General features: G+C 51.2%; 1 protein-coding gene across 1 annotated transcript in view; it reads left to right on the top strand.

Annotated features, from left to right (window-relative positions):
* SH3RF2 (SH3 domain containing ring finger 2) overlaps nt 1-15486 on the top strand; it is a 29313-nt gene extending 13827 nt beyond the window's left edge. The window contains exons 2-8 of the mRNA XM_051631215.1: nt 1178-1447; nt 4234-4557; nt 10129-10223; nt 11665-11835; nt 13632-13849; nt 14323-14681; nt 15205-15486. Coding sequence (XP_051487175.1) covers nt 1178-1447; nt 4234-4557; nt 10129-10223; nt 11665-11835; nt 13632-13849; nt 14323-14681; nt 15205-15486 — 1719 coding nt within the window. The remainder of the gene's footprint in view (nt 1-1177; nt 1448-4233; nt 4558-10128; nt 10224-11664; nt 11836-13631; nt 13850-14322; nt 14682-15204) is intronic.
* Nucleotides 15487-26427: the final 10941 nt, after the last annotated feature.

Raw genomic sequence — 26427 nt, 5'->3', positions numbered from 1 at the left:
ACCTACAATGATCATCAGGTTCAACTGCCTGAGCACTTCGGGGCTGAGCAGAAGTTAGAGGAGCGGCAGCAGTTCCAGCCAAGGGGCCAGCAGAAGGACAGAGCTTTTGCATTTCATAGACAACAGGAATGTTGCAAATAGCAATAAAAAAACACACACAGGTTGCTTGCTTGTTCTAGGATGCACTTGTGTGGGACACAGTACTCCAGTGCAGCAGATGTGCTGCAGGGGTCTCCACCTTGTCTTTAACACACGTATGCAAAGATCAAGCCCCTCAGTATTGTTGATCTCAGGCACACAGGAGCCCGGAACGCTAGGACAGCTACGGAGAGCACAGAAAACATCGGCGTGTCTGCAGCCCCCCCAGGCAGCCCCTCGGGCCGCCCTTGAGCTGCACCGCGGGGCTAAAGCACCAGGGGCAGCGCTGGGTCCTGCAGTGCTGAGCGACCCGCTGTGATACCCGGGGTATCACATGCAGTTCCCTACCGTAGATAAGGGTCAGTTAAGCAGTTATTTTAAGTGAACTTTCTAGTCTCATTTTGATAAGAGTCAAGATGGCAAAGTTCCTTCATCTCTTCTGGTTCTGGTATATCTCTGCTTTCTCATCTTACACTGCAACAACAGGAGCAGTAGGAATCCTCTCTCCCTGCAACCCAGACTGAAGGCTGAAATAAAACCACGGTCACACGGTGTTAAAGCAGGGAGATGAGCACAGGAGAGCATCCATCTGCACTCACCTCTCTTGTGTTTTCCCAGACAGGAACAGCTGGCCACTGCAGGTGACACCAGGTCAGCTGGACAACGGCTGCAACCTCCAACCATTCTGAAACAGAAATACTTGGGTTCACTAAAATAGACATTGTATCAGAGCAGACCTTATAGCAGGCGATCAGATCCCACAGGAAGACTAGCTGAAGGCATTAATTGTTTCTTAATAATCTTAAACAAGTTCAGCCTCCTTTTCATCTTGATACAAATTTAGCATAAGTGTTTTGAAGCTTGTCTTCATTAGAACAAGACAGCAAGAAAGGATGTGGATAGTTAATCCCAGTAAGTGCATGCCTAAGTCTTAGACCTCTACATTTTTCCCAGTAATTACCAATGTGTTTGGGGAATTCTGTCTATGTTAAGCTTTGCTGTCATGGATGAACTGCAAGGGCTGTTTCTCATCCCACAGGTCCCACGGGCCAAGGCCCTCTACTCCTACCGGGGACACAACCCCGGGGAGCTGAGGTTCAACAAGGGGGACATCATCATGCTGCTCCGACAGCTTGATGAGAACTGGTACCTGGGGGAGGTCAACGGAATCAGCGGCGTTTTCCCAGCCAGCTCTGTGCAAGTCATCAAGCACCTGCCCCTGCCACCACCCCTCAGCAGAGCTCTCTACAGCTGTGACCTGAGGGGCAGGGACAAGACCGAGGGCAAGGACTGCCTGACGTTTCACAAGGTAACACCACCTCACAGCAGGCAGGCCCTGGCAACACGGGCTGGGCCATCTTCTGTAGACTGTAAGGTGTTGTGCTGCTCCCCAGCTCCATAGGAGCTTCTTTTGGAGATCAGTAAGGTCCTCAAACCCCCTCAGACCCTGCTGCCAGTGGCTGAACCCGCAGGACTGCCCCACAGGCACATGGGGCTATGAGCAGGAATAGGGGTATCCAGAGAGGGACACAAGTGCCCACCAGCAGCAGCCACTACTGCCCCTTCAGCTCAGCTCACCCAAGCTGTTGTCCTTGGCAAGGAGAGGCTGAGGGCAGGAGCCTGCTCTCAGAACCAAAGCACTCCCAGGAGATCTCTGAAAGACACAGCAAAGACAATTGCCTGCAGTTGTTAGCTGGGGGTACACACTGCTGCAGGTGGGACACACCCAGCCCGCTGGAGACCTGTCTTTGCAGAGCAGGACCTGAACTGCTGCTGTCACTCCCTTTAGTGCCCAAAGGCTACAGAGCTTGTGTTCACTGTCAGAGGACAAGCTTTCTGAGTAACTGCACCTCCCAGCAAAGCCAGCTGTCCCTGCAGCGTGACAGGAGGCAAGGCAGGGCAGAGCAGGCACTGCCCTGGCTGGGAAGGCACCTCTCTCCCTGCAGCCCTTCCTGCTCTCAGGTGGGAAGAGGAGGCAGGGGAGGGCACCTGTGGGACAGGCCAGATGTCCCCTGGGGTCAGAACTGGATGTGGGGTGGCTGGCCAGGGGCAGGAGCCAAGAGCCAGCTGTGGTTTCTGACCACAGGGAGGAAGTAAATGAGAAAATTGAGTTTAGAGCAGCATCAGACAGCAGCAGCAGCAGCTGGGCTGTGAAAGGTGGGCTGGCATCAGGCTAGTGCAGATGCAGAGGCTGGGCAGCCAGTCCTCCCATGGTCAGGAGTCACTTATTAGCAGGAGGCACCTTCCTCAGCTTTCTGCCATCTCATCCCTGCCCCTCAGCCCTGCAGCAAGCACTCGGCTTCCCTGCTCCCTTGCTGGACTGCATCCACAACAAGGACAAAAACTGGGGGCAAAAATGCAAAATTCAGGCAAAATATCAAAATTGCACATTGAACAGCATTTGTTGTGACTGTTCTCGGAGCTCTGATCACTGGGGGATCTGCCCCTCAGTCCCTGAGCTGCTTCCAGGGGCTGCAGGGGGACAAGCCTAGTCACTCTGGCCCCAGCCACCCCACAAGTGTTCCCCCATGCCAGCTCAGCCCCTCACAGGCAGCATTCCCAGCCTTCCCAGTGCTCCAGCTCCAGAGACCTTTAAGCCACTAGCTCCCTGGCAGTGTTTTGATAGCACTGGTCTAGACATGAATGGTATTCCTGCAGTTTAGCTGGAGATGCAGGGTGTAAATAGCACCAACAAGAATTCCTAGAAATAAAATTAATACTTGTAATCATCATAATTACAGCAAGTGCCTCTTTGTGGCTATTTTATAAAAGGACATGAGTAAAACATCTTACGTGAAGCTCTAATATATTTTGAAAAATGTCTTTTCATTTAATGAAATTATTTTAGCTTCAGTTATTACTCATTTTAGTCTGGCATTAACAGAGTAAGTTAGTTGAGGCCGTGCAAATCCAGCAAGAATGATAAATTAATTATGGAAAAGGCAGAGGTAGGTCTGCTTTGGGAGATGCAAGGCTTTTCCTGGCTTTTTTCTGCCCCATTTTATCTCATCCCCCAGTGTTTATAGAAGGCAGGAAAAAGTTTCCTGTTTAGGCTAACGTTAATTACATATAGAAATGACAAAATTGCCAGCTTATAAGTGCACATACACACACACACTGGTTTTTAAACCTTGCTTTAAAGAGTGAGGGGGAGGGAAATGTGAAAACAATCCCTGTTTAAAATGATAATGCTTGAGAGACACCTGCACTGCTCCTGCGCCCGCGTCATCCTCCTTCCTCCCAGGAGCCAGGCACGTTGCCTCACATGAGTGGGTGAGAATCTCAAAGTTTTGCAATTCGTTAATGTCAGCAGTAAATCATGATTAACTCCTCTGGCAGTCATCGTGGTGAAAAACATTGTCACCACATGCCCTTTGCTATTAATACTGTGTGATCAGCATTTTCCAAGAAATACTGTTTGAAGGTTGCCCATATGCAAACTCAGGGCCTGTCTCTTCCCTCTCTAAGCCCAATGGTTTAAAAGCCAGGGTTTTTTTCAAGGGAAGCAGAATCAAGCCATGAATGTTCTGGCCTACAGAGAGGTAGCTAGGTGGCTCTAATTCTGCTCAGAAAGCCACCATCAGTAAGGCCTTCTCGAAGCTCATGGGCCGCCGGGTTTGATGTCCTGCTGCGAGACGCACCCAAGTGTGTCAGCAGGAGTGGGAGAGGCAGACGTGCCCAAATGTCCCTTTAACTCAGAGATGAAGTGATTCTGACGATGCTAGAGAGGCAGCCAGCTCTCCTGCTCTCCTCACACCTGTGAGCCAAGGCCTTGACAAACAACAAAACCTTCTGTAAAGCACTGGGGGGAGCACCCAGCCTCAGCAGCGGGTTGTCTAAGCAACACATGTTTCAAACCAATTCTAACTCTGCTGTCAGCTTTGCATCCGTGACTTTGCATGCAGGATTTGTCACTGAAAACATACCAAGGAAATGACTGAGCCACAAGTTTTTAAAGATCGCCTGTAACATCATCTGGAATCTGCCTGCAGCTGCCCTGCCGGGCAGGGGGGAGGGAGAAGGGCCACCTGAGCAGTCTCCAGGGGGTGCCATGTGTCCCTCCTGAAACCCGCCGTCTCCCTCTGTCTCCTGCAGCCCAACACCACCGCCCGGCAGCTCCTGCAGACCAGCAAGAGCCACTGGTCCCCGCAGTTCAAGTGCGCGTCCCTCCGGACGGCGTCTCCCAAAGCGAAGGGCGCGGACTCGCCGGCGTTCCCCAAGGTGCCCGACTCCCGGCGGAAGAGCCTGCGGCAGTTCTCCATCACCACCGCCCTCAACACCCTCAACCGGATGGTCCACGCGCCCTCCGAGCGGCAGGCGCTGGAGATCAGCTCCCCCGTGCTGATCAGCTCCAGCAACCCCACCGTGGCCACCCAGAGCAGCGAGAAAGCCGAGCTGCCCCACGGGACCCCGCTGCAGGTGAGGGGGAGCCTGGGGGGACCTGGGGGGACAGCACGAGTGCGGAACATGAGCCCGGGAAAGAAACACGAGGTGCAGGCAGCAAGTTGAAAAGCTAAAGCACAAACACGGGAAGACAAAGCACCTGTGCTAACAGCAGCAGTAAGATGTGCCACCCGCATCAGTGATGGTTTCCCCTCGTTTTGCACTGGAAAGGTCTGTCTTCAGGGTTTCAGGGACCTAAGGGAGTTCATAAAAAGAGAAATTAGGTTATCAGAGTAACTAAACACAGATAAAGCACGTTCCTGACCTGATTTCTGCCCCACTGCAGGGAGCTCCAGGCATAGAACAGACAAAAAGAGAGCTTAACTGCAAAACAAAGTATTTTTCATTTTAGAAAGTACTATGGAACATGAACTCCCCAGGGAGCTAACTGAGCTCCAGCTCATGCACACACACGCATGTCTGCATGTGCCTGAATTCATACCACAAACATCTGGCTTGCCATATAATGATGTTAGATCAAAACCAGCAGCTCTCAACATTTGCACAATTAGAGCTAAAACCAGCCACTGGCCGCTCTCACCTGTGTCACTGCAATGATCAGCCTTTCCAAGCTCCTCTCACATAATTAGGTTGCACCAGCACAGTAGGACCTGCAGCATCAGGCCCTGAATTATGAGCAAATAAAAGCCCAGTGAGATCAGTGAGGAAGCTGCATCGTGCTGAGCCACTCTGTGCTGCCAGCCTCTACTTTAACGGACTTTGCATCTCACCCCCATGCCCAAAAGGAAAAGAGAAACCTACTCTTTTTGTTAATTGCTGCTTACATTTTTCTGGTAAGTCTCAATCATACAAGGAGTCCCCAGCATTCCCGTTCAGGTGTCTGTAAATGCAGCCTCCCCTCTGCCCTCCCAGCACAGGCAGGCACTGCAGAAGCCCAGAGCTGTACCCTAATCCACAGGCTGCCTAGGGACAGGCTTCCTCACACCACACCAGGCAGCAGCAGCATAACCCCTACAGAAATAATGAAGACACCTCCTGCTTCTTCTGAGCAGGGCTGCCCACCTTTCTGAAAAGCTATCAGGGCCATAAATCAGTCCTCTGCCCACATCTGTCCACGTCCAGATGAAAGGATTCTGCCAGGAGAGGGCAATTAACTGGGTCGTTGTCGCTCTGCAATCTAAACAGGGTCTGTGCTGAGAGAAGCAGAATTTGAGGCTGAGATAATAACCATAGACTGACCTCTTGGACTGCATCCACTCTTTATTTTAGGAGGGAAAGGAGTCTCATTCCTCCTTCACACTCTGCCTAAAGATCTCAATACAGAATCTTTGCAGATCATCTAAAATGGGAGAAAAAAAGGTTTTGTTTAGATTTATCTGACATCTTTCATATTCAAGGTTGCTCTAAAGCTTTATAAAGCAATAAGCCAGTCCCTGGTAGCTTCGTGTCTGTGCAATAAAACCCAGCAAGCATTTTGTACTTAGCAATAGCCTGCAAAGAGCCTTGGATGTTAGACCCTGTTATATGTGAGAGGAAATGAAGCCTTACAATAGAACTATAACTCAATTGAAAAGGTACCATGTCTTGCAAACCTCATATAATTTTACCAAAAATGTCTCAGCGTGAACTATTGTCAACAGCAGAAGCAAAAGCATGTTAACATGTTGCTGTAGAAGGGTTGGAATCCCCTTTTTTCTGAACAACAGTTTCGGTCCCAGAGGCTTGAGGGAGGACCTGTGCTGTTCATGGGCCACACAGGCTGCCGTTTCTCCTTTTTCCATCTCTGAGTTTGGGTTGCAATGGCTGAGCTGCAAAGTGGAGAATCTTTTGCAAGCCCTGGCACCAGCTGTCACCTGAGGATGGTTGGACTTGGTGATCCCAGAGGTCCTTTCCAACCATGATGATTCTGTGGTTCTGCAATGGGGCAGCACAACCACCTTAGTGAGCAAACTGGAAACCAAGTGACCCTGCTCCTACCCAAGCCATTAGATCCCTCTGCAAGGACAGGCTTCCAAACAGAAACTGAATATTTGGATGTAGTTTTTTTAAAATCCAAGCATTTTGAACAGATGTTCATTGCTTTCCTTGGGGTCAAAAAAAGTGGGAATTTTCCAGTAACCTGTAGTTACGTGACACTTACCCTAAGCTATGAGACTCCATACATTTGAGGGAGACAAAGAGGAGCATTGGTATCCCCCCGCTGTGCCTGTGTCCCCCAGCACGGTCCCACCCCAGGGGTGCTGGGCAGGGGGTGCAGGGGGGCTGCACCCCGGGTACACGCAGCCACAGACAGGGCTTGGGAAGCACCACGGGCCCTCCCAGCATTGCCGGGAGCACGGAGCAGGTCGGACTCACCTCGGCCCATAAAAGGGAATAACCGGGAGCAGCCGGCGCTGCCGCCCGCCCTCCTGCCCTCCCTTCCCTGCCTGCTGCCAGCCCGGCTCAGAACCAGTTCCAGGCTTGTGGCACACCGAGCCGTGCCGGTTGTGCAAGAGCCCAGCACGGGGCCAGGCTGCTGAGCCCTGTCCTCCCCCTGCAGCACAAAGCACCGGCAGCTGCAGGAATCTCTTTCCAGCCACCAGGGAGCTTTTATCACCCTGGGCCTGCTGGTACTCAGGTCAAGAAACATCAGGCCAAGAGCTGCTGCTGCCCTTTGCTGCTCGTTAGCATGAGCTGATCGCCCTGACATCTGCCCTCAAGCACACTCGGCTTTCCCATGTAATAAATGAGCTGAAAGTCACAGGCTCCAACTTCCAGTAGCACCAAGTGCCCCACAGCAGAAGGGGGATGATCTCCCTCCCCACAAGGCAGCTCCTGAAGACTGGCCAGGGAAGTGCCTGTGTCAGCAGGGAGCCAGGGACAGGAGCCAAGGCAGAAACCACCTTGGCGACAAGCGAGGTGGGGAGATGGAGTAAGAGGGATTTAAGGAGAGGCGGAAATGAAACTCCCTGTGCTTACAAGGGCTTGCAAGGTACTCGCAGGAGATCAGCAGGAGTGCTGAAATCACTTAGACCTGGCTGGAAAATAATTAATTCCATCTTTTAACCTCTCTGTTGACAATACAAAACTGGCTCAGATCCTTCCATGCAGATGGGCAACAGAGAAAGATGAAAAACCTTCAGCTTTCCATCCCAAAGTGAACAACAGAACACAGTTCCATCAGGAAAGCCAACAAAAGGTTGTCATTTTGCTCCAATGCAGGAAAAAGAAACTCCAGATTCTCAGAATTCAAAGGTTTTGATTATCAAAATTATTAAAACAGAATTATAATTTCCAATTAATTTCATTTATATGAGAGGTTGCTCTGACCCCACCCGGATTATAAAATGAGGAACACAGAGATGGTCTGCAGCTTACCTGCCACTCCGGGTCCAGAGACAGAAGCCAGAGTTGCTGGGGTTTTTTAATTAATTTACTGGAGAGCAATAGAGATGGTGAGTCACTTTTTTTTTTTCCCTAAGTCCTTGCTAAGCCAGTGCCCCAGCACCATCTTACAGACATGACCACTAGAAATTGGATTTGAAATTAACACAAGATTAAAGCCCTGACAACTTACATCATTAAAGGTCCTGTGGTCTTTGCTGGAGAGCAAGACTGCCAGCCACATCCTAGCCCAGTGACTTTCTGCTGGGCTGGAATTCCCCGGGGATGCTGCTGCAGCCTCCCTGCTGTGCTGGGACCACCTCCAGAGGAGAGAAATGTGGTGGTCCCTGTTCCAGCTAGCCCTCTGCCTCCCTGCTTGGCATGTAAACAAAGCAGCCAGCTACCACTGGTCAAAAAACTTCAGCTTCAGCTGTTTTGCTGCTGTCATCTGAAAGAGAGCTGAGCTTTCGTGTGAAAGGGAGGGGTCTACTGTACATGGAAAATTCTGGTTTCATTGTAAGACCTTTCACCCTGATTGCTACATAAGTTTGCAACCAGCAAGGAAAATACTTCCTTTAAAGTATGCTGTCATGCAGCTCCAAGCAGGATTGAGCCCAGCACCTTCCTCTTCTGGCATAGCAGGAATTCCCTGATCCGCATTGCGAGTCTGCTGACCAAAGGGGAAGATGCTAATAGATGGTCCAGGAGATGCAGCCCCAATGGAGGGGAAAACAGTGGAGGACTCACTTAGACCTAAGCCTCCTCGAGGCACTTCAGTAGCATTTCTTACTGGAAGTACCATGTACAGTTGGCCTACACATCTCAGGGGTTTTTATCTACATGTTCTTCAGATGGTTTTGGAAAAGAATTAACATTTCCCATATCTAATAGCTCCAGTACTGTTTTTTTTACCACCCATTCAATCTATCAGCTGGCTATGAAACACAAACCCGCTTTGCACCAACAACCAAGTGAAAGAGCTCCACGTCTTGTTCTTGGCATCTGGAAGCTCCCTCCAGCCTGCAGAGTATGCTGGAGATGGAAGTGCTGACTTCCTCGGCCTCAGAGAGTTCTTCCTATTTACTTGTCCATCTGCAGGGCGCACAAGCAGGACTGCTCTCACTTGAGAGCTGGCATTTGTAGAAATTGCCCCTTTTCTTTCAATTGGATGTTCTTAACCCTTTGAACAAGCCCCACTCTCCATGCAGTCTCCTCATGGTGGTGAAGACTCTGCAGAGATCAGTGCCATGTGAAGGGGGGGCAGCTTCCCATGGTGCAACCATGCTGGAGCCCACCAAGCACAAAGGACATGGAACCAGAACCAGTGGCAGCAGCAGAAGAGACACACGGTGCAGGCAGGTCTGGGGCTGGGGGCAGGTGCTCAGCCAGACTCCAGGCACAGGATGCTCACCTCCAAAACCCCCCAAAGTGGTGGATATCACTCAACCTGCAGGACGTGGAGGGGCAGGGGAGAAGGAACAACCCAGAACACTGCCCACATCCTCACTGGGATGACAGGGAGGTCCAAGGAGTCATCTTCTTGCCTTAGGCGGGCGGCAGCAGGGACGGGCAGCGCAGCTCTGGCACACACAATTACCCTGACAGCAGAAACAGGGCTGAGGCTCCTCCTTGTAACATGAAAGACCCCTGTGAGAGGACAGAGAGGGCATTATGGTGGCTGGTACCCCCTAAAAGATGCAAAATGGTAGTGGGGAAAGGGCCAGCCCAGGGCCCACCCCAGGCTGTGCTCCCACACGGCAGCAGCTGCTCCCCCCGCCAGCGCGGAGCTCGGCCCGCGGGGCTGCTCGGGACGCCGTGGACAGAGTAAATAGCTTTAATAATAGTTATTAAAAGATCACTGAGGCAAGGACTGTATTATTTAGGGTTTAGACAATGCCAGTACACCCAGCTGGAGCTAAATAACTAACAAGTGAAACAGCAACGCTTACACAGCCCTCACCTGCAGACGCGACGGTCCCTCCTGGTTAGCGAGGGCTGCCCGTGAAGTGCTGCCTTCCCAAACCCCTCCCCTGGAGCAAGCACCAGGCTGCGAGTGAACTGGAGGAACCCACCTTGTTCAGAGACAAGCAAAAAGGGTGAGAAAACACCGAGCACAAGGAGAGAGGCAGAGGAGTGTTTCCAGCTCGAGCAGATCTCATATACTTGAGATGAGCAACAATTACAGGTTTAGGGCTCAAACTTGTGCTTTCTTTCTCCCTGCAGGTCAGTGCATCTTACTATCCTGTGCCAGGGTCATTGGGGCACTCTGCAGCCATCGTCACTGTTCCCCACCTGCAACACCACATATCAACTTACATGTACGTAAGGAAACTGAAATATGTTGGGGGGGGTCTTGTAATTTCCTGTACCTTCACCTTAGGCTTATCCAGCCAAAGGTGCTTGTGAGCTGGGAGGCAAAGGCAGACAGAGCCCAGCTCCCGTGTGCTCGGATCCAAATGCAGATCCACATAGGAATGTACTTGGCTGGTCTCAACAGGGGGTCACAGTGACAGTATCACAATTGAGTTATTCTATTTCCAGCTGGTGAACTGTCCTTGAATCTTACTAAGTTATTTCAGTATTTACAGATTATAGTTCTGCCTATACATTTAAATTGTTTTAAATACACAGAAACTAGTTATTCCTTAAGTGCCTCTAGTTATTTGAGTAAACCAGTGATGGTCACTGGTGTGTTGAAGGATCTGACCTTTTAAAACTTTCCCAGGGTTAAAATTTGCAGATAATACATTGCGATGAATTGTTTTCCTCTGGATAAGATTAATCAGCCTGGCACTGTACCTAATAACAACCTGATAGCAACAAGCTGTCTACATGGTAATTAGCACCTCCACAGTATCGAGCCAGACCTGTGGAATCACTGGTACCCAGGAGCAGTATCTGTGCTGTGCTCGGGATGCTGCTGCTTTCACACATGAGCACAGGTCATCTGAGACTATTGCACACATTTAATCCTGAGCACAGGAAAACTCCTAATACCTTAAAATAGTTTGCAGAGTGAGGATGTTACTAAAGTGTGCAATCAGCTGCCTGTTTTGCACAGCTCCTTTTCCAGCCTTATTATCTCAAACCTGTATCTGCACATCCCACCCTCCGGGATGAGTCCTGTATGAAGTGCCAAACCACTGCAGCAGCAGAACAGCCTCACACTGAGCCTGCCTGCTCTGGGCAAGGAGCAGAAGGAGCAGTCGCTTTATAAAGACAGGCATTTCCAGGCAAAAGTTCAAGTGGCTGGTCTGAAGAGCAGGGAGAGAGAAACTTTTTAAAAAATTATGGGAGAGTCCTTGACTATCTAGACAACTACTCTGTTGTTTCTGTTTTTTAAATATCTGATAATTGCTGTATTGGTCTGTAACTCATTAATACTTGGGAGCAGATCACATTCCCCTTGAAGAAAAACAACAACAATGCAATTAAATTAAATGTGTTACACTGGAGACAAAGTTCTTTGAAGAACAAACGGGAAAGTTTTGAAAACTCTACCATTTTCTTTTGCTCCGGTTTTGCTGTGTGGTCACAAGTGGCTTCCTGTAGAGAGCAAAGCTTCATCACCTGGTCACAGTCCCAGAATCACAACAGGGGGTCTAGAGGGGATCTCAGATTGATTTCTGCAGGCAAACAGCTGCTGCTCACCCGGAGCCAGTGCCGAGGTTCTCCAGCATGGTTAAACCCCGGAGCTCCAGGGTGGGCTCTGACTGTGCTGCACAGGGCAGGCTCCCTCCTCACGCCCTCTCTCCCCAGGTGCGTGGCTCTGCATTCCTACATGGCTCACAGACCGGAGGAGCTGGAGCTGCAGAAGGGAGAAGGGGTCCGTGTGTTCGGGAAGGAGCAGGACGGCTGGCTGCGGGGCATGTCCCTTGCCACGGGGAGGGTGGGCATCTTCCCCAGCAACTACGTCGCTCCCCTCTTCAGGTCTGTTTTTTCTTGCATAAACAAAAACACACGGGGAGGGGGTAACACGTAGGATTTGGGGTCTTCCCGTTCCCACAGAGAAATCTCTGCCAGGGATTCCTGCGGTAGCGACAAGGGCCAGGGACCCCTCAGCCGGGCGGGTTGGCTCCCGGCAGCTCTCACGCCTTCAAGCTCCCGCTGTGCCCACCGGGCTGCACGGGCTTCCCGGGACCCGCATCTCCCCCGCGGGCGGCAGGAGAGCCGGGGGGGGCAGCAGCGCTGCCCTGCAAGGGGCCACCCGGCACAACACCAGCCTCTGGCCGCTTGCTTGAAACCTGGGGTGTTGGCAGAGACAGCAGCAGCTCCTCCCCTGGCTGCTTAATTCAGTCCAGGAGCTTTGGCAGAGACCGGCAGGTGACACAACCGGCTCACTTGGATGAGTTAGCCTGGGAGCCGGGACGAAGAGCAGCGTGTCTGAGCTCGGACTTGCCTTTGTTCCTTTTGGATGACTTCGACCTTTTTTTTTTTCCTGCCAGAAAAGAAACCAAAAGCTGAAGGCTCTTTTAGAGTCAAAATACTGTCTTTAGAGCAGGCATTTAAGCACTGGACACCATTGATTTAACTAAACAAACATGCATTAGAAAGAGCCATAATTAAAATACACATAATTAAAATTTACAAAAAAATGCCTGTGCCCTTAGTTCCCAGGAGATATACTCAGATTAGGTAGATAAATTAACAACAGCTTAGAAATATAGTACTCCACTTCTGCAAACACAGAGTGGGGAAAGTCAGGAGACCCTGGAGCAGGGTTTCCATGTCTTGAAGCCCTCTGTACTGGTCCTGCAGGAGCAGGGATGGACAGAGGGGCACGGGGATGGACAGAGGGGCAGCTTTAGCAGCAGGGGGATCACCCCCATACAGGGTCACCAGGGCTGCAATGAGGGACTGTTCAGGCATCTCAGCCCTGCTTCCCTGAAAGGCTCCCAGCAACACATCCAAAACTCACCTGGCACTCCCAGATCCTCTTGATGCCATTTGTTTTCTCCCACCTTGATTCTTTGTCCTTGCTCACACTCTGTTCTGCCAGCTCACTGGGTTCCTGCCAGAGGCCCCAGTGCTGCTTTACTGCCAGTGTTGCCCCCTGCACCCTCCATATTCAGCAGTACTGGTGATGAGTCTGTCTCCCCAGCTCATTTCTGGCCCATTCAGCCTCCAGCAGCCCCATGGCTCCACCTTGCCCATAAACAGAGCCAACAAGTCATGCAGAGCCCAGCCCAGGCACCCTACAGAGCCTCATAAAGCACTGGATTTGGAGCTGCTGTTCTATCCTCCCTAGAAAATTTCTTCGTAGTAAATTGGTGCCTGAGTTACTTGATGAATCACTGTTCAGTTATTAAACCATAAATCATTCCTCTACCCATCAAAAAGGTAAAGGAAGAATCAGAGGAATTAGCAAAGGGACATCATGATGTCCCACTCTCTCAAGGGATTTTGAGCCGTATGTGGCCAGTGTGCTGGTGGGGAAGGTTGCCAAGGTTTTTTTGGCAATTCAGTAGCTCCACGTGAGAGCATGAAGATGACCTCTCTAGGGAAGGCAGGGGAGGAGGACAATCCAAGGTAGCTCCTGTGCACCCAAAGGGCAGAGGGAAGGCTTGAGCCAGGTGACAGGAGCACAAACCTCTGCCTGGTCTGTATGGGCCTGCCCAGCCCCTGTGCCTAGAGGTGCCTCTTACCACTCCAGCTATTTGGAGAATTTCTTACATATCTAGTGCACAAGTCTAGTCTCAGCTTATTTTCTTTTCCACTCCAAACAGGAAATCTATTCTCTCCGACTCGAAGATGCCTTCCCTCTATGCCTCCTGGACTCTGTCGACCTCCTCACTCTCCTCCCAAGGGAGCATCTCAGAGAATGGCCCAAGGCAAAGCAGAGCCTTGAAGCCTGTGCTGCTGCCCATGCCTGTGCCCTCACCGGGGAGGAGCGTGGCTGGGGGACAGGCATCGCTGCGGCGTGGACGTGGCAGCACAAGGAAGAGTAAGTGCTTTGGAGGCCCCAAACCGGCTTTTGCCGCTCTGGAGGGAGGTTTTGGAATTGTCACAGACAGCTCTGTAGGAGCTTAATTTAGTATATTATTAGGAATTATTAAGAAAGGAACCCAGAATAAATGAATAAAACTCTGCTGTTTGTGGTGAACTCATACCCTGAACACTTCATGTATTTCTGGCAATTCAAAAAGAGAACAGTAAAATCAGGAACAGTATGCAGGAGGATGGCCAAGAGAATGAAATAACTTCTGTCTCAGGAGAAAAATTATTCAGGTTGGAAATATCTGAGATGCATAAAATCATGAATAGCCTGAAGGTGAGAAAGGACACTCCACCAAAAAAAGCAGCAGGAATTAACTAGGGAAATCTGTGGGGTCACTGCTCGCTACTGCCTCTTTGCTTTGTGAGAAGCATTTAGGATTCCTGCTGACTTACCTCCTTCCAACTGTTCTTGCTCCCCAGACGGATCCCTGCAGAGGCCGGGGCAGGCAGGGACCCCCATGCACGTTGCTGGCTCCCTCCGGCGTCCTCCCACGGCGCGGCCCCAGCAGCTCCAGCTTTACCACCAGCCCAGCCCCGCGCCGCACGGCGCGCCCGCAGCCGGCCTGGCTGAGGGAGCAGCGAGGCCAAGCTTCTCCCACGACGCTTCACCAGCACTGTTGGTCAGAGGAGGGGAAAGCAGGACTCCTTCTGTCTGCAGCTCCGTGATCCTGGACGCCAAAGACCCTCCATCCAAGAGCGAGGCAGCTCCAAAGCCGCCCGCGTCAGCCCCGCCGTCCATCCTGGTGAAGCCGGACACCTCCCGCAACGGCGCCGAAAAGGTACGGCCGGTGGTTACCACAGGGCAGAGGGACCCCAGGCCTCCTGGGATGGGTATTTGGTGTCAGCCCAATACTGACCAGGGCCAGATCCCTCCAGGGCTCCACTCTCCCCAGGATTTCCTCTGCTAGCAAGCACATTGGTACCTGCAGTACAAAATCAAGTATTTGTGGTGCTGACTCTGCTGTTCAGGTCAAGGCCTTTAGAAAGGCAAGATGCTGCAGGAAATCTTTCCCTGTAAAACAGTGTTCGGTCACAGTCAAATCTTGAGACCTTTCTGAAGTCTTAAATCAGGCAAGAATCCCCTTCCCCAAGGTCCCCAGGAATCTGGGAGTGCATGAGCAAAGGCCAGACCTGGCTGTTGGACTGTGCGTCAGGCTGGTCTGCAGAGCTTCTCCCATCTCCCCCACCTGGCTTGGGCTGAGCCATCTGGAAAGGAAATTCCTTTCTGGCAGCCAGAGGGAAAGTTCATCAAGACAGAGTATTCTGCAGGTCGTCCTGACTCGGATCCCCATCTCGTTGCAGCAAGTGAAGACGGTGAGGTTCCAGAACCACAGCCCTCCACCGCCCAAGCGGCACAGCCTGCAGCCCTCGCCCAGCAGGACGGAGCCGGCACCCGCGGCCGAGGTGCCGCTGCCCGAGGCCAGCCCGCCGGGCCCCGAGCTGGCCCTGCTCTGCTCGCCCAGGACCAGCTCCAGCCCCCTGCACCAGCGGCGGGCCCTGCACCCCAAGGCGCTGTCTCTGGACCTCTCCGGGCCACTGACCTTCCCTGTCAGGAAGAACTACAGCAGCATCTCCGCCAACTGACAGGGTAACCCCTCCTCTTGCTGCCCCCACGCCTGCCCCGCTCCTCCCTCCTGCGGGGGGCAAGCACCCCGGGCCTGCCACTCCCCCTCCCGCAGCGAGGGACAGCTCTTCCCCGTGTCCCCACACCGCCAGCGCCGTTTGGACCTGCGAGTCTGAGGCTTGCAGAGAACTGGGGAAGATCCCAAGGGAGCGGGACGGGGCAGGACAGTGTCTATCCCTGCACGGGAGAGTCCCGTCCTGACCCGGGCTGTGCCGAGCTCTGGAGGAGCCCCCAGGGCTGCTGCAAGAGGCACAAACATCCACAAAACTGAGCTCCTTTGATGTCGTGTAAGGCTGCCTGCAAGGTACCAGAGAGAGGGTGGGAGGGGAAAGGAAGAGCGCAGGTATCAGAAATAGCTCAGCTGGTTTTGATCTCCTCGCTGCTGCAGGAAAGCCCACAGATATCCAAACACGGGTTTGTTACTTTCCTGCTTCTGCAGGATAAAGAAACCATAAATCAGAATCAGTCAGTTCCTGGCTGATGGTTCATGTTGCCTTTAGAGGGGGGGGTTCACTCAGAGTTTTCATTAGGTTGCTTGCTTGCTTTTCTTTTTGGTTTTAGTCCTGGAGTTTTAACACAATATAAGTTAATAGGAGATTAGGAGAAGAAAGGGACAATGGGAAGGGACGTGCCATTGCTGCAGTCACTCAGACTCTGCAGACAAGGGCACTGAATCTTGCTTCTCCTCATTACTTGGTTTCTTCTAATTCCCTGTCAGCTCCCTCCTCACAGCCCATGAGCTCACTCCAACTCCTTCCCACTGCCCACCCATTCAGATAACGCTTTTGTAAATATCCAAAGTGAAATCCGGGGGCTTAAGTCTACATTAAGATGCATGAAACGTTGTCTAAGTTAACAGAAGCAGAGTTCAGCATTCCCCCACGCCCCAGACCCACCCCCACGGCAGCAGCAGCTCCAGTCTCAGAGACCCCGCTGGCCCAGGCACCTCCTGTGGGCCCGTGGGGAGTGGGCCGAGCCAGAGAGCTGTGCCAGCTGGGACCACTCTCCAGCAACCCCCTGCACAACAGCTCCTGGGTTTCATACTCTGTTTTGATTGTGGGTTTACAGACCAGCAATTCCCCTCCCAGGCACAGCCACCGCCGCACAGCTCCAGACAGCGGTAGCTGAGCCTCTTCCAAACGGCTCTGAAATCCCATCCTTGGTTAATCACGTACAAACCCCATGAAATTAACTCCACTGGTCAACAGAAGCTCTCTGAGACTCTGGCACAGCCTCAGAGAAGGACATTTTCTTCTGGAACTAAGAAAAGGGAACGGATAAAATAATTTACTAGTGTACAGCCCCTGTTCTTTTACTCTTTCAGACTTTTTCTGTTAGTGGAGTGGGAAGCTGGGATCTGCCTGCTTCATCCCCAAAGGGATTTTCTGTAGCACAGAAACCACCAATGAACAGATAAGTTCCTCACCTGGTGCACTCTGTTACAATTTAAGGCCCCACAGAAAAATCCTGACAAATTGAAAACGTGGCGTTTGTCCAGCTATAAAGGTGGTGCCAGGTGCAGGGAAGAACTCTCAGCAGAGCCACCTCAAAGACAGCTGAACACCTCAGAGAAGACATGCCAGGTCTTTGCTGAAGTCTCATCCCTTTAAAACTCAACCAGAAAACCTACCAAGCTCTATAACCAGGCAGACCTCCCACTCCTCCCAAGCACACTGAGAGCTGGACAGGATTGCAGGAGGCGTGTTCCGGAGCAGCTCGGGCAGTAATTACCTGTGCTGGCGCAGGGGGGAGGAGGGGCTGGCTCGCCTGGCTCCAGACGGTCCCTCCCCACACGCTAATGACAGGACAGGCAGCTCGGGGTGACTGAGTCCGTGACCACTGAGGAAGCATCCCCAGCGCTTCCCAGGCCCAGGGAAGAGTGGCATGGGTGCTCGGAACTGCACGGGAATTAATCAGGCAGATGGCAGTGCTGGCAACAAAGAACCAGCAGGCGGGAGCTCAGGGCAGTCATATGCAGAGAGGCAGGGGAAGACGAGGGGCAAAAAGAAAACACCAAACCATAACTCATCGGGAGCTTCAGACAGATGTACACTGAAGCCAGTCACCTTGCACACTCTATCTACAATTGGAGCAGGGTTTCCCAAGTGACACAGGTGTGCAAGGCCTGGCAGCAAGGAAGAACTTGGGGTTCAGTTTGGGGCTGCAAAATGCTCAGAGAGCAACAGACAGAAGTTGTTCCAGCTCCATTGCTCACACCTCAGCCCTGCCACTGAAGCTCAGGTATGAGGAAACCCAGCATCTCCTTGGCTCCAATTTGTCAGGTGCACTAAGCTTCAAGGGACCCCAGGAGCATCAGGAGAAGCCAAAGCTGCTCAGCATGCCTTAAGACTTCACGAGCCACAAAGTCTTTCCGCACCTCTGGGCTCACAGCAGCCGATGCCGCTCACATCATCCATTCAGAAAATTGCTTTCCATGGAACAAACCACCCTCTCTATCCTCTCCCATCAAGCTGAACAGCACTAAGGTTTCACAGCAACCATGCACACAGGGAAGCTTCCAAAACTGTGCAGCTCATTACCTGGTACTGAGGACCCAAGACAAACACACCGAGAAGCACCACAAAGCTCTCCCAGACTCAGCCCTTCACCCGCCGCGTCACCACGGCCAGTGCCGCGCGGCGTGAGCAGAGGCAGCTCTGGCACTCGTGCACAGCAACAGGCAACAGCAGGGAAAGGAAGCACTGACAGTGAAATTGGCACTTTGGTAAAAGAGCAGGCAGCTATTTTGGGGCAGATCTCTGAGTTTCTCACACAGGATATTTCAGTGCTTTGATGCTATGGTGATAAGTGCCCTAAATATATTCAAAATACGTAGGGAGAGAGAACAGAAAACAGGACATTTTATAGCAACAGCTCTAATGAGCACCTTGTTCCCACAGCCATACCTGTCCACTGGTCTCATAGTGCACCCATGGAGCCACATCATCTAGTGCTCCTCATCTTCTCTGCTCCTCTCCTGGCAACACCTAGGAAGAAGCATCTGGACTGCATTATTTCACCAAGGAGCATCTGAAGGAAGAAGGACTAGAACTCAGACCTTTTTCTTCCAAAAGCCCAGGTTAAAGCAGAACCTCCTATAGGAGCTAACTCAGAGCTTTGTCACAAGTCCTGAGTGAGGCAGTGCTCAACAAGTGGCCCTTGTCTACATGGACAAGCTGATCATCCCAGGGAAGGCATTGACTGGGTCTGTGGGTCAGCAAAATGCACCAGACTAACAACATTTGTTCTGAACAGTTGCTCTCATCACCTTTCCTCTGCCAGCAGAACCACCCACCTGGCTCTGGCAGCACAAGCAAAGGCAGTGGTTGCTGCCTGAAACACACTGCACCTTCTGTGAAGATGTGCTCCAAACCCCTGCCCATCTCTGGCTGCTGCTGTCCAATTTCTTTTTTAATTGGGTAGCAATGAAAAGGGAGCCATCACATGCTGGCAGGAGGGTGATAGCTCTACATGGAGGTGGGCGAGCTCTTCAAGGGTTTCTGTTATTTTTATAAATACCAACTTCCCTCCTCTCTTCCCATCCTCTAGACTCTCTTCAGCCCTATTTCCTCAGGGAAGAGAGGTTAGACATCAACACTGGGACCCTGCTTTGTCATTTCCAAGTTGGCCAGGAGGGAAGGCCACCTCATCCCCCCAGGGATGTCTCCCCTCTGCAGCATCTCCGTGGTGCAGAGAAGCTGGTCCAAGCCCTGGCCCCACTAACCACCAAGTCTGCAGTCTTCTGCCTCACCACAAGCCACCACACAAAGCACAGAGTGCAAAGAAAACAACACTAGGAAAGGCAAGATGCAACTGCAGGGGTTCTGCAGCACAATGTGTGTGTATAATGAAAATATATTGTTCTGAGCCTGCCCGGCTGCTCTGGGCTCTGCCCAGCCCAGCACCCGGGATGGGGGGACCACTCATGAACCTCTCACAAGCTCCTGAACTGGGCCCATTTTCTATCCACTTATTTCTTATGATTAGTTAATGAATTGGAGTCTGCATCAGGTCATTCATCAGCTCAGTTTTAATTGCCTGACTAGCCTGGCAGAAACCTTGGAGGGCTTCAGAAAGTGACCTACACCCAGACCTGAACTGCAGTCCTGTTTCCTGATAAATTACAGGCAGAGGCAGCAGAGGCAAGAAAACATAACATTAACAAATGCTCTGCACATCCATCACACGGAGGATGCCTCCCTGCCCCAGCCAGAGCCACCTTGTCCCAGACACAGAGGAGGAGGCAGAGCAGCCTCCTGTCCCCATCTGACTGAGATCTGGAGCACCGGGCACAACAGGGACTCTCCCACCATGTGCCATAAGGAAGGTCAAAGCAACGATATTCAATCCCAGGAGGGAATTCCCAGAGCTGTTTTGGATGACCACTGGCTGCTGCAGCACTGCCAGATTCTCTCCTAGAGCCTGAGAACTGTAGCCAAGATGGGGTCCACAGAAAGTCCCCCAGGATCAGTCTCTGCTCCAAGAGGATGCTGTGGTCACACCAAGTATTTAGGATCATGACTGGTCAGGTGCTACAAATGCTGGGAAGGTGCCACCAGAAGCTGCACTGCTGGCAGCATGGGAGGGCCAGGCTGGATTTGGGCAGTTCCAGACACCCAGCAGAAGGAGGAGGAGGAAGGAGAGCCAGGGCTGGCTCAGTAACCATGAGACACCCTGCCTGGCTCCCAGTTCTGTCTTCCAGGCGCTGAGCCCTTGCCAGTCATTCTCTAGAGTTTCATCCTACAGCCACTAGGGGATTTTTTTTAGGGTTTTGGTGTTTTTTCGGTTTGTTTTTTTTTGTTGTTGTTGGTGGTGTTTTTTTTTGTAACATGACTGTGTGGTTCCAAGAACCTGGGGTTTCAGGAAAAAAGCATCCCAATCCTGATAAGCTAGTGAAAGAGCACAGTGTGGGGGACACCAGATACTTACTCCTTCCACTCTCCCAACAGCCCCACCCTCTCTTGGGTAACAGCCCATTTTGTAAAGGTGCATTCAAGACTTCTAATCCACAGCAGGATCTTAATCGCCAGGTGATCTACTGAACACCTATTTCCCAGTGTTTTATTTCCTGTCTTCCTCCTTTTTGATTTTTCATAAGCCACCAAAGAGAAACAAGAACTCAGAACAAGAAAAAGCAAAACCTCAAGCATCTCCTCTGCATTCAGAAAACCCAAGAGGTCAGGCTCAAGGAAAAAAAGCTGAGAGAAGAAGCAGCCTTTGCTGAAGAGCCCCCCAAGCTCCCCAGTTCCTGCAGCTCCCAGCTCTGCCATGCAGCCCCTGAGCCCTCCCCAGCTCAGCACAGCCCAGAGCAGCAGGAGGGGGAACCCAGGCCCCAACTCCCTCCAGCCCTGAGGAATGCAAACATTGGCCCAAAGCATTTAAGCTGGAAGCATGGGAGCAGCCCAGGAATGTGTCGGTTCATTTATCATTGCTTTAGGAGGTTTCTTTATTGCCCAATACTTAGGGCAGTTTGTTTGGGCAACTACATGTTGGAAGTGTAATAATAGCTACAGACTAAGTTCTTCAGGTTTTTTTGTCTGAAGTCTCAGCATCTCCCCCATTTAAAAAGTAACACTTCAAACTATTAATAAATCAACGTTTAGAACCCAAACCATCCAGTTGAAGCACTAGGGACTTACCAGGGAGGTCAGAGGGAGCTCATGCAAGCTGATCACTTGGTACCTGTTCCACACGGGAAGTTGTGAACGGATCCAAAGCCACTCCCTGGGCAGCACACGAGGTACCCAACAGTGTTCAGGCTGGGAAAGGCTACACCTGTAATAAAAGTGGGGAAAAGGCCTATTTATGCCAAAGTTCCAAGCAAAATACATTTTAAAGGCAGAAGGGATCAAGAAAAGGTAGCTCACCTTGATCCCCTGTGTAGCAGACCAGGGAATTTTGTTGTATTCTTTTGCACTGAGTAGAGGAAGCCTGATTATGAAATGTTACAGCCATGTTGCTATAAATGAGAAAAGAGAAATTACTATTTTTACATTTATATGCTTAGAAACAATAGGATATATAATCTCTTATCTGGTGATGGGTCAGAGGAACAAATGAAATACACACATTTAGTTTAATGCTCAGAGAGACTTGTACAAACTCAGTGAAGCTTAATATTTTTTCCATGATGTGAAGTTCATTTTTTAAAAAAATAAGATTTTTCAATTTAAGATACTATTAGGGAGAAGAGAGAAGTTAATAAACAAAAAGATAATAGTTTTCTGGTTTGTATTAATCCTCAAGATATTTATTTTGTATTTCTGTAACTGAAAAACAATGGTTTAAAATAATTTTAAGTTTTCAGAAGTTTATTCATCTAAGTTTATAGCACTAATGTTTAGATCTGTAGCCTGTAGATTAATGAAATTAATTGGAGCCAAATGGATCATGGCACCTTATATACTGGGGGTGTCAGCGGGGCCGGGAGGTGCAGAGGGGTGCGCTGCCGGCAGGGGGGCACGGGGGGGCACGGGGGGACACCGGTCCCGGAGGAGCGTTCGGTGCCCTCTGCCAGCGGTATTCCATCCCTCGGGAGCTGCTGTGTTACCATTAAAACTTTTTGCATGTAAAAACAGGGATGTTTATTTCCACTTTCTTATTCGGAGCTGCTGTCGGGGCACTCGGGAGCAAAGGGCAGGGGGCTGGGGCATTCCCGGGGCTGGGGCATTCCCGGGGCTGGGCCAGGAGCTTTGCTCTCCCCTCACCACCCAGGTCCGGACGCCCGGCTGCAGCCGGTCTGACCTCCAGCTCCTGCTTTCCCTTTCTGACCCTCCTTGACCCAGCAGGAACCTACAAGCAAATACAACTTAGCAAAGGGGACGAGAAGCAGCAGAGACGCTGCTGTAAGGCACTTTGCACGGTGGGTGGTGAGGGAGAAGGACTGGATGAAAGACTGGCTCGGGCTCAGGTTTCTAACCTGCACGTCCTACCAAGACCGCTCCACAGCAGGAGGGAGCTCAGGGGCCAGATCCAGTCCCGATGTGCAGAATTTATCCTGCGCTTGGGTGCTGAGGTGCCTCTTTTCAGCCCCTGATAACGAGATCACTATTCAGCAGTCAACAAATCCCCTGTACTCATGGGAAATGCTGTCTCCAGCGCTGGATGGAGCCCCACCAGACGTGGAGGGAGGGAGGCTCCTCCTCTGCCATTGCTGGCTTGTCGCGACAGCAGCGACGACAGACTTAGAAGTCCGTGAAACATTCCAGCAGAAACAAAGGCAAACCGAGGATGCAGGGCCCCATCCTCGGAGCAGCCAGTCGGGCGCTGCTGCCTCCGGTGCGGGTACGTGTCTCTGCTGTGGCCTGAAGCAAATCCAGCAGCCTTTGCTATCGCAGCCACTTGCAATTCACTCACGGGCCTTTTGTTTGCAACCCAGAGCTCAATACATCCAGCACAACGCTCTCTCTCCAGCAAAACCAAAGCTCTCGGACCTTTGCTAAGAAATCACATTGTCTGAATCCGGCTTGTAACAGTAGCAGAACTTCAAACAACGTGCAGCTACAACAGAATGAAGCTCTGTTACACTCAGCGGTTAGTCTCTGTTTACAAAACGCCTGCGGTATTTGCGTTCTTTAAAAATGCCAAAAGCTGGTAAATAAGAGACCCTGGGCTCTTCCAGCACTGAGTGAGGAGGAGGAGACTGCCTAGGTCTGTATCTGTGTCAGGAGAACTGAGGCCCTAGAGGAGGGAGGGGACCCCTGCAGGCTCTGGGGGCCCCACGGTGCCCCCCTCTTCAGTAACTCGCACTTCCAGCACCTGCTCAACTGACCCAGCCAAAACAAAACCCAAAAAAGCATCAACTGGAAGAACCGATGGGAAGCCTGAGTCTGGCTCCTCTCCGGCAGATCCTGGAGCGGGGCTGAGCCCCCCGGGCCCCGGCGCTACCCCCGCCCTAGCCCGGCTGCTTCGCCCCCCGGTTCTTCGGGCCCCGCAAACCCCAGAGCCCCCAGGCATTCCAGCAGGGATCGCTACAAGCCTCCCTCCATCAGATAAACAGCCCAGCTCCCGGAGCGCTGTCAGAACAACTCCCCGGGAACTGTTCGGGAGGCTCCGAAGTGCCCGGTGCCTTTGGATGGAACTGGAGTCCTTAATGCAAACGAGCAGTGAGGATTTTCTCCTCCTCACACATCCTGAGAGACATAAAAGAAACCTGGAAGAAAGTAATGGGACCCCTGCCCGAATCAAAAGAAAAAAAGAACAAAACCCCAATCTGCCACTGAAGAAATAAATCATCAAAAGGAATGTAATTTCTTCCTATTAGACACACATCTCGGCTTAGGGGATCAGAAATTACTCCAACAGCCACTGCTGAAAGGTCAGGGGAGTAATAGCTGAACCCCCTTCATGCCACGGTTGAAAGGCACGTTTTCCTCCTGACAGCTTCGGGTGCCTGGATTCGAGCTCTGCCCCCAGACCCAGCTCACAAGGGGGTCACAGCCCCCAGGGGGGGTCACAGCCCCCCAGGACACACACCAGGGACTGGCAGGGCAGCTGTGGTGGGCACTGCCCTGCCCCTCACACGAGGGTTTCTGCTGCTCCCCACTTCAGTGGAAAACAATTCGGCAAGGTCACACAATCCTCTGACACAAAAAGGCACTGTTGAAGAATAACTGTTTCTGCTTTAAACAAATTATGGATTCTGGATACTTTGCGGGTGCCACAGAGTCAATAATTCTCTCTTCTGCCAGCAAAGCCTGGAGGGATTAATAAACTGCTTTGAACTGCATTCCTGAGGAAGAGGAGCCCTACCCAAGTCTCACTGCAGAGAGATATTTTACAGTGCAATATGCAACAGAGAGCATTCATTTCTCATCAGCTACATGGCTTCTATATTGATTCATTTTTTATATACACCAGGTTATTTATAGCAATAACCAAGAATGGGGCTCCAAACCCTGCTCCTTACTCGAGACACGTAATAAGAGAGGTCTTGTCCTCAGGCCTTACCCAGGAATGACGGGACCTTGGAGACATTCATCCTGTCAGCAGAGCAACGACTTCCAGCCAGGCATGGAACCAGCCACCCAGGAGCAGGACAGTGACACCACTGAGCTGTCACACAGCTCTCTCACTGCCTGCACTGCTCCCTGCCCTGGCAGCAGGAGGCTCCCAAATTGAAGCACTGGACTGAATTGGATTTGAGGGAGCCAAATCCCATGGACAAGAAGGGCAGCTGTAGCACATCTGTGAAGCAGCCAGGAGCTCCTGAAAAGAGCTTTCCACATTCACACACCCCAAACCCACCAGTGAGGAAAGCAGGCCCAGTGCTGTCCCAGGCCAGGGGAGATCTAACTCATTAGGGGGTATGGTTTGTTTTTGAAATGAGACAAATTTACCCAGTACCTGCAGAGCAGGCACAGGGCAGGAGCAGGTTTCATGGGGCCATGGTCACCCATCACTGCCTCCTCCATGGGGGGTCCTGGCTGGACAGAAACAGGACCAATTTGATCCAAACCAGCATGTGCTGGGACAGGCAGCAGAACAGCACCACAGAGCTGAACTCCTGTCTCTTGGGAAAGCACCTCAGGGAGCAGCAAGGCTGCTTTCTGTCTCCATCTGCCATGGTCATGCAGGGCTGCACATCAGGGGAGGCAGCTGCTGGCACCTGCTCTTCCTCTGGGCTGTTCCAAATTATTTCAACTGCATTCTGTAAGAAACATGGTTTATGCTTCACAGTGTTTTGGGTAAAAGTATCCATGTGTTCTCCTGAAGAAAGAAAAACTGAAGGGCATAGAAAGCCAAGGAAATATCCTATGGTGCTATGGCAGGAAACTAGAAGAGCCAGGAAACAACAGCAACAACCCTATTCTTCATTCTTACATATATTCATGTACTTAAACTGGATCAGTTAAACAAAAGAAAAAAAGGTTCCCTTTCCAGATTTCTCCAACCAAGATCTTAACAGAAAGACTACTAAGGCCAGAAATTAATAGATAACGTGGGAAACCAAATACCAAGAAAGCCTCTATCCTGTTACTAGCTCTTATTTAGAAAAAAATACCCATGACCCAGCGCAGCAGCGACATCTCCTGGAAGCCAACAAACCACTGCAGACAAAAATTCCAGCTCCATCTCACTCATGAACAGTCAGTTTGGCCGATTCACTTAAACACCAAGACTGCAAGAAATACCACAGCTGTTTGACTTGTCCCTCACATCAGAAAATATAAATACACACCCTGACTTGAGAACCAGCCTCCCCAGACATCTGTGGGAAAGTCTTTGCTTTCTGGACAGTTCCTGAAGGGAAGAAAATCCACAGATTATCAGAGTCAGGCAGCAATATTTACTGTTGTAAAATTCTGAACTAATTTTTGGCTGCTCAGATTATCTGGCTGCTGCTTGGTCAATATATTAGATTTTTATTGCCATAATCCCTGCTTTTTGGAACCAATAAAACTGCTTTTGTACAGGGAAATTAAGGCAACCCTTCCAATCAGCTCAGCTCACCTGCTCTAAGCAGCTCATAGCAGAGCCCTGGTGATCAGAACACGCATAGGTGGAAGATCATCCACTGGTGAGTTCCAGGGAGAAGTGGGAGGGCTCCAGCTCTGCAGGGCCTTACCTCTGCTCTCCTGTATCCAAACCATCAGCCTTCCCTTCTGGAGATACCACAGCGAATCTTGCATCTGCTTCAGCCTATTTGGAAACCCCAAATCCTTCCCTTGTCTGACAGAGACCTCTGCTCACAGCATTGAGCTAGATTTGCTGGGAGTCAGCAAACCAGGGACCTCTATTCCTGAGCACACACACCCCTCCCCACCTGGAATCTTTGATGAGAAGTATGAGAAGTGGCACTGGATGTGTGCACTAGGGCTTGTTTTTCCACTTCACAGAAGGGAATTCAGACCATGCACAAGCAAAACCTCGAGCAAAGAACCCAGTCCTGCTGGAGCAGT

Source organism: Apus apus, chromosome 13, assembly GCF_020740795.1.
Source record: "Apus apus isolate bApuApu2 chromosome 13, bApuApu2.pri.cur, whole genome shotgun sequence".
In the NCBI taxonomy this organism is placed as follows: domain Eukaryota; kingdom Metazoa; phylum Chordata; class Aves; order Apodiformes; family Apodidae; genus Apus; species Apus apus.
Note: the sequence above shows the minus strand (reverse complement) of the source record. Positions and strands in the feature narration are given on the sequence as shown.